The following is a 15,464-nucleotide window of genomic DNA, read 5'->3' on the forward strand; positions in this document are numbered from 1 at the left end:
CCTAAAATCTAAACCAAGAAGCAATATATAAAAAAACCCCAAACGCCAAACCAATTAACTTTAAAGAAAAACGTTAAATGTATACTTCCATGAACTTTTTTCAAAGCTAATCTCAAAAGTTCAAAAGGAAATTACAAAATTAAGGTCTGGAGAGATTGCATATTATTATCATCACCCAAACTGTAGACACATTAGCAGCCCAGACTATCAGGAGAGTGTTATTTTGCATGTGTCCTATAAGACACCAAAAGGCTTTCCACTGCACTTGCTACTTGCAAATGTAAACCAAACCAAACATGTACATCAGTCCAAAGGATATTGGAAGGCAAAGACCACAGAAGTCTTTGATAGCTCTGCTTTGTGCAACGTAACAGTAAATAACCTCACTACATACTGCATTAAGTGAAGAAACTAGCATTACTCTACCTGCAGGTTCAGGTACTTAGAGGGTCATGGAATGAAACACAAAACTCTCTCAACCAAGTCCAGTTTGGGCTTCTTGCCTTTGCTGCAACACATGTGCTGGTGCTATAGGAGTTTAGTTTCTCCTACAGCATCTGAACCAAGTCAGTAGTTTTGCCGTTAGTATCAGGGACCCTGTTGGCTCAGAGCATTTTACAGGAGCCAGCTGAAGTCAACTCTTAATACTGAAGTAAATTCAGAAGCACTTACCTATTTGTACTTGTTCTGGCTGGCTCAATGACACAAATGCTGATGTATCATCAATCCACGAAACCTGAATGTTACCTAGAAAAGGCAAAAGAAATGATTATGACTATTTTTATCTTAGGCTTAGTCACAGATTTTATCTGATGTGCCATAACATAAAAGAAGATAGTCAACTAAGAGTCACTTCACCTTTGAAGTGCATTCGCTACGCACCTTTTGTCCACTGTAAAGGTGCGTAGCGCGTACACAGTTGTACACGACCCTGGAACTGTTCGGAAAGCAGTGACTGTTAGGGCTGCGTATGCATCCTGTATACCCTCAGACCCACTAGAGGAAGGGCCAAGAGGAAAAAGAGAAACATCTAACACCTTTTTCACTCCCCAAGTATTCTTCTGCTTCTTCATAGCTTTTTTTTTTTTTTTAATCTTGTAACAATTCCAGTAATCCTAGGGGGTTTTTTTCATCCTCCCTTCATGTGTTCTATATAATTCGACAACAATTTTGCAATTTTTTCTGGGAAATTTCAGCTCTGTACCAAAATAAAGAACAGCCCTTTGGGTTTTAAAACCTATCCATCCTTCAGAACTGCAGCATTTGCTAAAGACACAGCATGGACAAGCTCCAATTACCACTCACTGTTCCTTTACCAGTACAGACACCCAAGATAAGAAATTCCAGTAGAGCGGGGGGGGGGGCAGACGGGGAAGATTGTTCACACAAGTGACGAACTCCAGTTATTGCAACACTCTAAATCTTCAAACTCTGGTTTTTTTGGATCACACTCTACACCATTTCCTGGGATCTGCAACGAAACCTTAATTTGAGTAAATATGAGGACAAATGCACAAAATCAGGGACCTCATTTGGAAGCTGTGACAATGGAACAGTGACTGGAAATAAGTTCCTCCATTCATCAGGCAGTTAGTCCATTTTCTACGTGAACGGCTTAAAGTGTCACATTAGCGCTGAAAGAGGTCATCATCAAGCAAAAGTGGAGGAAAGGATTCCCGTTCCAGACACAAGGTCTTATTATAGTCCGAAATCCATTTACATCTCCTCATCTAAGTGCTCTACTGTTTGTACAATTCAGATATTGAAACTTGGTGCAATTTTTTCCAGGCAGACCAGGAAATCAAGTTACATATCATGTTACACCACCATTTAACCTTCAGACATTACAAGGTTAAAAACAATGATGCAAAATGGCTTAAAATGCATTTTATTTTCAGATGCTTAATCTATTTAAATCTAATTTAGCCTACAGGTTACAAGGTTATAGAAGTCTCTTCTGAAATCCAGCCAGATAATAAACAGATTTTCTAATTATAAAAAATAAAAGCCTAGTTAGATTTAGTTTGCATGCTATACATTTGAGTAGCCAGCTATTTAGGACTTTAAGTTATAATCATTTTGATCGTTGCCAAAACCATAATTAATTCAGTATGGTTTCTGACATTTCTCTGTACTAAAGGGCTAAGGCTGCTATTAAGATGAGCGTACACCGAGAAGTCAAACATTAGAATTTCTCTAAACACTTTGTAGGGCAAATAAATTCAATTGCTAATAATTCAGTCTTTGAAGAACACAGATCTTTGCTGCCTGTGGGTAAGGGTCTTTGCTGCATGCTCTTGGCAGGACCCTGAACGTTTCACAACACAGGAAAAGACCAAGTTGATTTATGATTGCAACTCAAAATTTAGCGCATTTGGTAGGACCCCGACACCAAGCTTCCTTTAAATGTTAGAAATTACTGCACAATTTAACACTGTTCCAAGCGCATTGACAAGTTATTGCTCTGAATTTCTGACTATTGAGTCCTCCTTTTTTTGCATTACTAATGATAACATTTTCTAAACAATCATTTCAGACATCTGAGACCATACTCTTTGTAATTCTTCAACATGGAAGTGCTGTCCAGATTCTGTCCCTTTCCTATACATAGAGTTAATTAATTCCATATCTACCCAGAACAGACAACAACAACAACAAAAAAAAAAGAAAAAAAAAAAAGAACAGAAAGAAAAGTTCTCCTGAACATCTTGCAATTGTGTCCTTAGAGTAAAATATCAAAGAGGACCAGTGATGGACTAAAGTCTCCTGAAGGAGTTCAGCTGCTACACAAATGGACTTCAGTGCCCATGTTTTCACTAAGTAGCAATTAAAAATAAATAAATAAAAATCCAACCTATTGATGGCACATCATTTCAGTATCAGATACTTACTCGTTGCTGCAGAAAGGCTGCTGTATTCTAAATGACTTTGGTATTTTAGATAAGTAAGGGTTTCAATACCTGCCAACATATGCTGCCTTTATACTCAGATTTATACATTTTAAATATATAATTTTAAGAACAAGTCAAACATTAAATAGTGGACACTGCGCTGCAATCTGAAGAGAGCTGCCAACAAATGCTCTTATGCAATTCTCCATGCTTAAAAGATACTTTTTTTCAGACTATGTCACATTTCATTATTATTAAGAAATAAGAATTCAAGAGAGACAAGATTAATAAATTAGATCATTCAGCAGTATTGCTAAGCACTCGGTAAATATTGTGCATTTCAAAAGTACGGTGAAAAGGCAATAAAGATCTGAAAAGCAAATGCATCTGCACTTCAAGTACAATATTTAGCAATCAACATAGCCGCATGCCAACTTACTGCACGGCTAATCCAAATAAGCCATATACAGCAATGCAATAGAATATCGGCTCTAAAGAAACAAACCAGAAGATTTCTCTCTCCACACTTCTAGAATAGATCAAAAGTCTTCAATACTCTGAAGAACACCACCGTTAGCCTATACGAGCCCTTGTCTATTTGCCACTACATGCACTGTCAAACAATGTCCCTTCCTAAAGAAAGGGTAAACGTCAGGTAAAGAATTATCAAGTGAAATAAAAGATCTTCACCCAAACAGGAGTAGATGAAAATCTGATCTGTTGCTTCTGAGACGAAGGCGCAAAGTAACATTTTTTTTCCTATAAATAAATTTGAAAATTCTCTCTCTATAAACACAAACATGCAAACAACATTAAAATCCACAGAACAAAATGATACTGATGGATTATGTCAGTCAAACAGATTTTCCTTCAGTTTTTATACCACAACGACCAAATGTATGGAAAGGCTTCTGCGTAAGAGACTCAGCAAGCGAGGACTCAGCCTTCAAAAGAAAATTCTTACAGAAGAATCATAAGAAAGATGCCTATACATGTCTATGGGGAAGACATGAGAACAGAAATTGTATGAAAGATGTACAGAGGAGTTTCACTATTTCGTTATAAAACAACTAAGGCACATGTAATAAAATATAAAGAAGTTTTAAAACCAGAAGAATTTTTCATATAATGCTTAACTGCAGTTAGGGAACTGCCATCAAGTGCTGCGGATGGCAAGAATATATATGGGATAAAGAATGATTTTTAGACCAACTTATGGAAAGCTGTGCAAGGCTAGAACTAGAAGATGCAAGTGTGACCTCTAGCTCGTGAGTCCCTCAGTTACAGATTGCTAGAAGGCAGGAAAGTTGTTTTACTTTGGCTCTGTTCCTATACATTTCCTAAGCATTTAATTGCTACTAACAGCTGTTTAAGATGGGTATTAGGACTATATGGACCTTTATTTAACCAAAAATGTTTATTAATATATTCTACTTTCTTACAATAAAAAAAAAAAAATTAAAAAAAAATCGACCACATTGACACCATAATAGAATTGCTAAGAGTTTCTGGACACTGACTGCATCAGACAACAGAAATAGTTGAAGCTTTTAGTCTACAAGCAAGGGTTGAAGCGTATATTAAACACAAACAACATTTTCCTGGTGAATAATTGAGAAGGGTTAACAGAGCTTTCACCTTTCTGGCAGGAAGACAGAGGACAAAGAAAGCAAGAACAGCTGAAGGAAACATTGGCATGAGAAGAAGGAGGAAAGGCCAGAAATGCACAGAGAAAAAATAGGATTAAAATTTAACACCCCCCCCCCCCCCAAAAACCAAAACAAACAACAAAAACCAAAGAACCCCACACCACAAAAAACACACCTAAGCCCCCCCCAACCTAAAAAAACCAACACTTGAAGCTCACATGTCTATATGAACACGAGCTCAGGAGAATACATATACTGTGTGCTAGAAGTTTTTTCTTAAACTAAATTGTTCACCTTTGAAGGGGACACTTTTCAAGCTCCACTTTTTTTTTTTTTTAAGAAAAGTTAAACAGTGAGTTTGCAGTACAGCGGTTAACAGGAACAGATGTCATAGCGTATGGAACTTGTAAATGAGTCTCAAAAATGTATTTGAGAGTCACTTAAAACTCACCTATATAGTAGCTTAGACTACGAGAACAACATTTAAACACAAAAAGGACTGATTACATTTTAAAAATAATATATGCACCTTCAAGATCACTATGACTCCATGAACTACATCAGCGTCCACCTCCCTCTTAGAGACGACTCTCACGCTCTCACAAAATACAATGCATCGGTTTGACTCCACTCACTTTGAAAATTTTTAGGTAGTAGTTTTTATAATACTTTATAGTATGTGCTTTAATTAAAGCCCAAAGACATTTATTTACGTAGAAGTGAAGGATATACACAAAAGCTGTATTCCAGCAAATATTATTTTAATACCTTCATATTTCACATCAGTGTGACCAAATAAGCTACCCAAATTTAAGAATTTAAAGAACATGGTTTAAGAGACTGCATAGTACTGCAAGTACTTGACAGTGAAAGTACATTCACCCATGAGACTATAAAACCATCGTGCACGAACAGGTGTACGCTTGGTATGCATGCAGTACTGAAAGACTTGAGAATCACGAACGCTCCTTCTAGAGCAGCAAACGTAAACCAATTCCAAGTCCGACACTGCAGCCCCGTCAGCTGTTCCACCGCCTTCATTAGAAGCTACGTGGAAGATTACAACTCTCCTTCAATTCACTCTAGGCTAAAACAAATTCAAAATCATTTTGCTGTAAAGTCAGATTAATGTTGCTATTCAGTTTAACAACTGACTTTTAACTCGGGTAAGAGCTTAATTTAAAAACACTTTTGTTTAACTGGTGTAGTAAATCGGGATATTTCATGTCTGTTAATGCCATATTTTTGGGGCTTTTGGCAAATCACATAACCTCACATTGCTCCACTCTGTCTCTCTGTCCAGCTACAACTGAAAAAGCATGGGCCCTCCTAGAATTCTGGAAGGAATCTGCAGGGTTTTTTGAGATACCATGGCAATAAGACCTAAAACAAAATATAGATTAAGTACTACCCAAATACCAGGAGTTTGTAAATCCAGGTATGAAAACATTCAGCTCTGAAATCTGGAGAAGTGAGAGAAATGGGAATTTCAAAATTGAATGGCATTTTGCGACGTGTGTATGACCCCTGGCGGCAGTGATCTGCGCTGGCGTTTCACACCAACACTGAAGGCGGGCAGTTGATAAAGTAAGAAAAATTATATGGCTGAGTCTTTAAAGCCTATGGAAACAACGTCCAAACTGCATTGTTCCTTACCCCTGTAACAGCAACTCCAGAAGAATCTCAGTAACCTTCTACGTTCTCACATTCTAGATTTCCCAATCGGGAGTATTAAATCCTATCCAGCATTATACCGGCATCATGCTGCAGTACAGATCAAAAAGTCAGAAGGAACTAAATGAATTTTATATAGATCAGAGACCCTGCACAGACTATCGGCTCACAATTCCAGGTGACGAGGAGAAGAACGGTACCATTCTGTAAACTAGCGTGGTGACCCACAGCAAGCACCGGAGTGACACGACTGAGTTCACCGAGGGACTTCCATCCTTGTACTGGTGATTAAACATCCGTATGGATACCACAGCGATTATTTCAATGGAGGTTAGGTTCAGGTTTGCCCTGAATCCGTTTGCCACACTACAAACTCTGACTTAAGTCATTAAGTGTGGTACATAACAACTGCTAGGATGAGAGGGAACGGCCTCAAGCTGCGCCAGGGCAGGTTTGGGTTGGATATTGGGAAAAATTTCTTCCCCCAAATGGCTGTCAGGCCCTGGCCCAGGCTGCCCAGGGAATGGGTTGAGTCCCCTGGAGGTATTTAAAAGCCGGGGAGATGTTGTGCTTAGGGACATGGTTTAGTGGTGGGCTTGGCAGTGCTGGATTAACGGTTGGACTCGATGATTTAAAGGTCTTTTCCAACCTAAATGATTCTATGATTCGATTCCTTTGAAACAACTGCAGTACATCGATCAAGTACTGGCTACACAGACATCTCTTAACTTGCTTGTATCCAAAAGGGGAAAGGTCCATTTCATGGTAGAGAGCCAGCTAGCCACTTACCTGCCTAAAAACACATGTACAAATAGGCACGGTTTTTACAGCGATTATACTCCAAGGGACAAAAATCGATAACTGGGACTTTAAGTAAAACTGGAGGCAGGAAAAAGGGGAAACTATAGTGCCAAGCAGAAAATTTTTTAGAAATAGGGAAATTACAAATTCAGTCATACATGCTCTGCTTAGAGCTGCCAAGACTAATGTAATATAAAGCAAAGATTTTATTTTTTTTAAGCAAGAAAGTGATTCTCCCCCAGTAAACACTTTGGTAAATAGATCCTTTTTTTTTTTTTTTTTTTAATCAATTTCCCATTAAAATCCTTATTACAGAATTTGAGGAAGACAAGATGTCTATTATACTTAACATTTAATAAGCTACTTTCAATAATGTAAGTATTACAAGCAAGTATTTCTGGAAAATCATGCAAAAACTATTTTAATAAGAGTGATAATTTTTTTTTTTACATTAAGTGTTTTAAGAAATGAAGTTACCTCTTTGCAAAACAAAACCAAAAAACACTCCCCTCCCCAAAAAACAACAAAACCCCCCCCACAAACACCCAGAAAAATAATACAAAATTATTTGCAAGCCCAAAAAATCTCTTTTGAAGCATTACCTTACCTAGCAATAACAAACTAGAAACCAGTCTGCAATAAAAATCTTAGAAACAACATCCCACAAAGGGCCGTATGAAAGATCATTCTTGTTCTGATTTAGGGACACAAAGCACTGTTTTCTGCTGCAAGAGTCAGGTATCAGGAGATCACTGTCAATTAATTAGCATCTCCATATCCTTACATTATAAACTAATACTTAGGAGAGGAGCAACAGGACTACTAGTCCTCAGTTACTAGATAGCTTTTTCGGTTGTCTCTTCTGACTTGGATGGTGTTCCCAACCTTGAAATCAAATTGGTTATTTTCAAGCTTGCTTGCTTGCCTAGCCTCACCTAAGTTAGTGCCTGGCTTTAAGCAGACTGCAGGATGAACCTTACTCTTAAAACCTTGATCTGCCTTTCACACCAATCCCCAGTCCCTTTACCCACCTATATAAACTCTTTCCTCCCCCCAGGAGAGGCTGTAAATAAAAGGACCAAAGGTCCACGATATTCAACAAGCACCACAAACAGATTTCCGAAGAGCAGTTCATCAGGGCAGACATTTTCAACACATCATTACAAAGAAAGTCCCCAGGACACCATTCAAAAATTACAAAAGGCGATTCATTGTTACATATACTAGGAGTAAGCCCGCATCCACAGATTAAAAATAACAAACGAAACCAGAGGCACTTGCTAATGACAAAGAGGGAGGAAAAAAAAAATTTATAAGGAAGGATAGACTCTATCACTCACCAAAGGCACTGAAAAGCTGGTAAAGGTCACTAGTCTTCCACTCTTTGGGAAAAGTAACATGAAGAACATGATCTCGTTTTGGCTGCACTGCAAAACAAAAAAAGCATTTATTAAAATAAGAGTCATTACCGGTATCTTCAGAATATCCTAAAAAAATTATCCAATACAGTCATGTAGCTTTTTTTTTTTTTTTTTTTTTAAAATAAGAAAACAGGCCAATATCTATGAAACTACATCAGGCACCAATGAAAATGTGCCTGCAATTATGCATGAAATAAACATACTAAATCCTACTAGCTCATCTGTATAAGAAACTGAAACAGCACTACATGCAGTGGGAAATACCCACAAATCCAGTCCTTCACAGCCCTTGTGCCAAGTTCAAGGACAAAAGAAAAAAAACCAACAGCCTCTTCATGCGCCAGCTCTAGCTTTAAAAAATTCTTAGCAATAATTCAATGTTGCCATTTTTCTGTCAATTAAAAAAAAAAAAAAAAACTTACTGTGAAACAATGTTCAATTCAGTTTTCGTATAACATTAGGTACAAGCTAGAAGACACATGCTGACAGACTTTTTTTTTTTATTACAAACTACACCAAGAAAAAAATAGCATATAAAGGCCAACATCTAAAGAAGTGCAGAAGTCGTCTTTGGTGTACACTGAAAGTTATTTGGAGCTTTGCGAATTTGAGAGAGAGAATCCTAGTCAAAGTGCTGGATGAGGTAAGACTACAGCAGAAATTACCACTATACAGCTGCCTGACTTTTCCACACTTCCCCCTACACACCTGGTTTTGGCTACTGAACAAGATGGACCTTTGATCTCGCCCAGTAAAGATCATTTGTACAGAAGAAATCACCGCAATGTACATGCGACTGAAGATCCTTTTGCTAGACACGTGAGCTTTTAGAGCACGTGGATTCCTATCATATTTTAAAAAGCAGCAAGTGGAATACTAGATATTGAAATATTTTCCATTTTCATATGGAACTACGTACCAGTCATTAATTGAGCCTCTCCACAGGTACCTGCAAAGATTTATGTTTTTATGCATGACACACTGCTAGATCTTCCCCTGTCATGTTACGTTTGATGTTAGACAGAGGCTGAACCATTAAAGTGGAGCGTTCCACTTTAAAATTTACTGCTCCAGTTTGGTAAAAGTAACTCAAGGGTTAACTACACAGAGCTTTATATTATCAGATTTTAACTTGACCACATGGAAACACTCCCAGGAAGAGCTTCTCTCTTCTTTGGGTATAGAGATATAGGGCCTGACTTTCACCTTAGTGAATTACCCTGCCCAGTTCTTTTGTGACACAAACTTTTCTAGTTTCTGATCTCCTTAGCTTTCAGCATTAAAATAGGAGAATTTTTCAAGGTGGATCTCATTCATGGAGCACACGTGTCCAAAACTGGACCATCAACCACTTGTTACTGCTATATCCGACTTTGATGTGTACTCGACCCCATTACACAAGGGCAAACCTGTTAGGGTTTTTTTGCCACATTTGGTTAAAATGCAACTTTGCACTGTTTACTGATGAAAGCCTTGTGGATTGTTAACTTCATAAATACAGCTACGCATTAGCAATTACTGCAATTTAGTTATGACTAGTAATTACAGTAAGTGGTAGTGTCCTCAGCCTGGTACGTACTTTATAGTAGAAAGTATGTACATTTCTAGGTGCAACTCTATTCCACAAGTAGGACTTCATTTTTGTATGAACTTGAGAACTGTAACTTTCAACAGCTGAATAGATAGAACAGATTTTTATGAGCTTTGGTTTTAAGCCTTCCCACCCCTGCCCAAAGGGTTAATGGAATTTTTATTCCCAAATCATTTTTTAACATCTTGCATAAATTCAACAGAACACAACAGTTAGAGGCCTCTAAAACTCAAGTTTCTAACCAAAACATGTCATGAAAATAGGACAGAGATTTCCAAATGCATCTGTCTTCTAAGGAAGAGATTGCACCATGAATTCGATTATAGTATTAAAATACTAAAAAAAACCCCCCCAGACTTCCCAAATGCATGTACCAACAGTTAAAATAATACAGTTGTAACTCAGCAGCTCATAACTGAAATACTGAATGCTTAATGAAGTCAAGGGAAAATAAGTTTCATAAGTTTTGTTTTGAGTAACTCCTTGTTTTGCTCCACATAAGTAAAGAACCTAGTTTTTCAGTTGCAAAAAAAAAATGCAAGACCAGAACATGACCCTGTGGTAAGTCGCAACATGGCATCTGATTAGTTGGTCAGCAGAACCCACGCAGCTTCGAAAAGGGTAAATTTTTCATCTGTCTGATCATATTGGCTGAAATAAAATTGATATCGGAGACAGGTATGCAGGAATATAGCCTCTTCCAGATGAAACAGTATTAACTGAAGATGTTATAGTTGCCAGCCTCCAGCCACTTGTTATTTGCTTGTAAGTGCTTTAATCTTTTTCGCTCAAAACAAGCCAGGTTAGCATGAGTTTATTAGAAACCCCCTGCTAACAAATGACAGGTTTGCATGAGCGCCTGAGCATCAGATTGGATGGAGACACAAGTAGCTGAAGACAGCAATCCCTTCATGAGCACAGGGGAAGTCTTGTTCTTTAATCTGCTACTTCAAAAACCAAAAAGGACACAACATTTTTTAAGCACCAGAATTCAATTTTTTTGGCACTACACAAGCCAAACACCAAAACCCCACCAGTTGTCTTAACAAGCCAATGAAGACCAATTCATTGCTGCCTAGCCTATTGGACAACTAGCAATTCAAAGGTTTAAGTATTTGCAATCCAGTAGCAGAGAATTGTAACAACTCCCGTTTCAGATGTTATAACCGCCTTTTTCTATTGATTAGAAACTACTCCTAACCCTCCAGTATCAGGTTATTCTTAAATTCACTCTGAATCCTCTGTTAAACCTCTATACATTCTACCTACACAGATGAGAAATATTTGATTCATATTCTGCTTTGCAGTCATTTTGTGCAGCAACCTTGTTCTTTTTAAAGGAGTTTTTAATACACGGTAGCAAAAGAAGGTGATGAAAGCCACTTTCACGTATTCAATACTATTTGACCCAGCATATGTTACCGAACTCCATTATTTCTGGAAAAATTGTACAAACTAGCTCTAACACTACAGGACAAACAAACTGACAAACACAACAAAACTTACAGCAGTCACCTAGTTAGCTGCGCCTCACCTTTTGTTTTGTTTGTTTTTTGTTTTTGTTTTGTTTTGTTTTTGTTTTTTTTAAATATACTCTCCTAGTATATCTAACACAGAAGTGTGGCCTTATTCTTTGCATGGCTTTACTTTTCTGCAAAAATGCCCCCTACAGACAACAACCAACCAGACAGCTTCCTCAACCTACAGTAGCATTTAAATCTCAGAATAGAAATAGAAGTTTCTAAAGCAGCCAGCCAAACATGCCTCCCTGGATGTACTTTCCGTTTTGAAGCTTAGAAAGTCTCCCTGGTTCAGATTCTACTGTAGCATCTGCATCAGTCCACTACAGGAGTGGCTTTCAGATGGAAGAGACAGACTTTCGGAGGCAGACTCATCTTTGGCAACTCTTCTTGGCAAAGTATCAGAACAATCCTGTAAGTTGGCTAGCAAGTGGAAGCAGCATCTTTACAGCTTAGTAACTTTGGCATTCTCTCAATGACCCAAAGTATTTACCCATTCTTCCACTCAATATCAAACAGTTGGGGGAAGAAGTATGCAACATAATTAGATAACCATTCCAACAGATCTGCAGAGCCAGAGCTCAGCGATCTGATCACCTAACTGCATTTAAAAATTAAATATATGCCCTTACAGCATATATCTGCCTCTCCAGCAGTTACTTCCATCTTTCTAGAACTGCATTCTGTTAGTATTTAACTAGCACCTAATAAAGGGTCATCCTCCAGTCAGAGCTTTCCGATGCATGGAGTGGAAAATGTCTTTACATCAATATTGCTTCCAGATGGGTATCATTTTTAAGACACTCGTGTATCTGACCTCACAGTATAAAATTAAGCTTTCGTCTAGTTGAGGACTAGACTGACCTCCAGGGCTTCACTTTTTCATAAATCAAGGCACCAGTGGTAACACCCACCCGAAGTCTCCTCCCTCACAGTGTACATCCCATAACAGTAAGGACCTTTATATTTGTAAAATCTGTTTTCATTTAAATGTATTAGCAACTTATCAGGTCCGTAACCTGAAATAACTCTAAATGTAAAAATATTTCAAATAATATTTTTCCATTTATGTAAGCATAATCTCATGTGGCAAAAGAATTCTGATGTTTTGATTGAAGTTAAGTAAAGGTACTGCTGCACACAAATTGTGAAGGAAAGCGGCCAGAATATTTTCAGAACCTTTTGCTATTCACTAGTTTGCATCCTGTTTTTACTGCTAGGGTGAGGGGAGAGGGGGGAAAGTGTTAAGACGCCACTTTATATGTTGCATGGTACGTAAGAATAGTGACCCAAAATAACCATAAAGCGGTTAACTTCAACCTCGGTTACATTTAGTTACAATAGTTTAATCTGTTCTAGTTAATCCCCTTTATAATGTAGATTCTCCAGTCAAAGTTGAAGAACTTTTTTTTACTATTTCATTCACAAAAAAAAAAAAAAGGGGGATCTTTCAGATTGTTTGATAAGTGGCTAATAACCTAAACACAGCTGATGTCCCGTGCTTTAGATATATGATAATTAAACTTCCTCCTCCAGGAAATTTGTCAGAACGGTAGTAAGTTTACAATGAAATAAGCTACTTACAGTCTGGTCCTTCCAAATTGAGATATGGTATGTCCATTACTCTCATAAGAAATAGCCTGAAGCAAAATGGAAAAGCACCATTAGCAAATTTCTGCCTAAAGACCTTTTAATGAGCTTTCCTTTTTCTATTCCTTTAAATGTTGCTTCTGAAGAAGCAGAATTAATCATCCCAACCATATCTTAAGCTATATTAAAACAAACAGACCCTCTAATTAATTCCAATCCATTACCTAACAATCCAGGTTCAAAAAGTTACTTGGCATCATGCTAGTAATTTTACTTATTCAACAAAACAAGAACAACGCAGCCCCACACTGTTACTGCAGAAAACAATTAAAACAAGTGGGGAAATGGACATTTAGAAAGTAGCAGCTCTGTGCAGTAAGAACCAGTTACAGGGCGGATAGTGCAAAAGCTGTCATTCTAAATACACATATATTTTCCCATTTTCTGAGCAATGCATCATGCTTTAGATAGAACGGATCTTAAAACCCCCAAACTGCAAAAGACATCAAGACACTTTAGTGGAGATAACCAGGACGAGTCTTTTGCTCTTTAACATGTAACTGAAGAGTTTCTCAAAACATTCAAGAAATGCTGTCAATAAAAGCCCATATTCAGTTCTGAAAACTATTTCCCTCCAAAATAAGATAAGTAGCCTAAAATCCTGTCATAGGTATAGATGCCACATTGCTGTTAGAAAACTGTTGCTGTGTAGTGTTCACTGGAGGGCTAAAATAAATAACTTTTCTATCATAACTTCAAAAAGCTTCTAAAACGCTTATCAGATTACAGTTAGAGTATTCAGCTAGGTAATAACTGATATAAACAGCTGATAAAAACATTTTAAGTGTGCAGACTGATCTGTAATTCCCTAGAGATTCTTTGTATCATACCACACTCACTATTAGTTAAGAGTTTGAATATTATGTCCTTATGGTCACTTGTATCACTGAAAAGTCTACTGGAATGCAGTTGATAACTTGTCTTTATTATAAATACTCAGGAGAAAGACCAAAAAAAAAAAAAAAACCACTGGGGAGAAAATGGACTATATGATAGGTTCACATGTGAGCCAGAGGATCTTCAGAGAACTGGCACCAGTTATGATACACACTGTCCCATCTAATTTCTCTTCCTGAGTCTCAGGGGAGATAGGGTATAATGTGCATTGTGTCCCCCTGAGCACTGCAGAACCTAAAAGGAATTTTATCAATAAAAATTAGAAACATCAGCATCAATTAACTTTAGAAACTTTAACAATTCCAGCATAGCACTGAGTAATGAAGATATTTTACAAAGGAGCCAGTTTCTTCTTATGTTTAGCCTTAGGTGCCATACTCCTATAGCCTTGGCTTCATTACAGCTATCTGTTTGAACAGGACAGAAGTGACATCTTGAGAACAAAGCTAGCTTCAGAAGACAGTTTTCACAAGGAAACAGAGAAAAACGTCCTTAACTCTGCCATCTCCTAGAGATCCAGGGTAATACTGACAGGACATGCAGTGCTATTGCTCAAAAAAGAAACAAAAAAAAGCCATCCACCCAGAAAACAACAGACAGGAGACACGGTGATCAGGCCATAAGGGTATCTTTTATGAGATTAAAGGGAGGGGGAATACAAAGAGGAAGCGTGGGGCTCATCTTCCAAGGAGGAATAGAAGGGAGGTGACTATATTCCATCTGTGGTGGAAGACATCAGGCAGGATCATACCACCACCACAAAGCACCTGGCTGGGCAGAAAACAACTCGCAGGACTGGGATCTGTGCTCTGCTAGTAAGCTGGGCTTCACTTCAGGCTGTTGGAAGATGCTCAGTTCCATTTATTACCTATGATTTGTGCTCATGTCATCATCTGAAATAATGTCAATGCCACCGTTAGTAGGAGCCACAGCCTTCTTCGGATTCCAGTGCAGGGCATAATCATAGCCTAAATATACAGTATTTCAGCTAGTCAGTAAAAGCAGTGTAGTCTTCACTGGATGAAGGCTGTCCATCCTCCATGCAGGATAGCAAAAGTTAAAACAAAACAACAAAAAAAAGGCAGATTTGGTTTATGTTGAGCTATCTGAAGAAAAAGCTTTCGCAGAATTCTTGGAACCAGCTACTTTTTAAAGCACTCAAATAACTAGTTTAGTTCCCTAAGTAGCTGTGAAAATAAAGATGAAGCTTACTAAAAATACAACAAAAACTTCTGGGGAGAATAGTAGTTAAGCTGCCCTCCCCCAGGTTTTATCATGTTGAGGAAAGCGATACAGTGGCCAACAGCAAGAACAGACTTATGCCAAAAAAATGCATAGACCTGAGATTGATTAAGATCAGCTTTCTGTCC

The 15,464-nt window shown here is 37.8% G+C and overlaps 1 protein-coding gene across 9 annotated transcripts in view; it reads right to left on the minus strand.

The window, feature by feature from the left end:
* Nucleotides 1–15,464, minus strand: part of PARN (poly(A)-specific ribonuclease) — a 66,001-nt gene that overhangs the window by 25,602 nt on the left and 24,935 nt on the right. For all 9 annotated transcript variants that reach the window (XR_014228139.1, XM_082311496.1, XM_082311497.1 and 6 more), the window contains 3 exons: nucleotides 13,132–13,187; nucleotides 8,356–8,442; nucleotides 673–747 (listed from right to left, as the gene is read on the minus strand). Coding sequence is in view for 8 of the 9 variants with exons in the window: in XM_082311496.1 (XP_082167622.1) it covers nucleotides 673–747; nucleotides 8,356–8,442; nucleotides 13,132–13,187 (218 nt within the window). In the remaining variant the exon portion in view is untranslated. The remainder of the gene's footprint in view (nucleotides 1–672; nucleotides 748–8,355; nucleotides 8,443–13,131; nucleotides 13,188–15,464) is intronic.

Source organism: Platalea leucorodia, assembly GCF_965183815.1.
Source record: "Platalea leucorodia genome assembly, chromosome: 5".
Taxonomy (NCBI): domain Eukaryota; kingdom Metazoa; phylum Chordata; class Aves; order Pelecaniformes; family Threskiornithidae; genus Platalea; species Platalea leucorodia.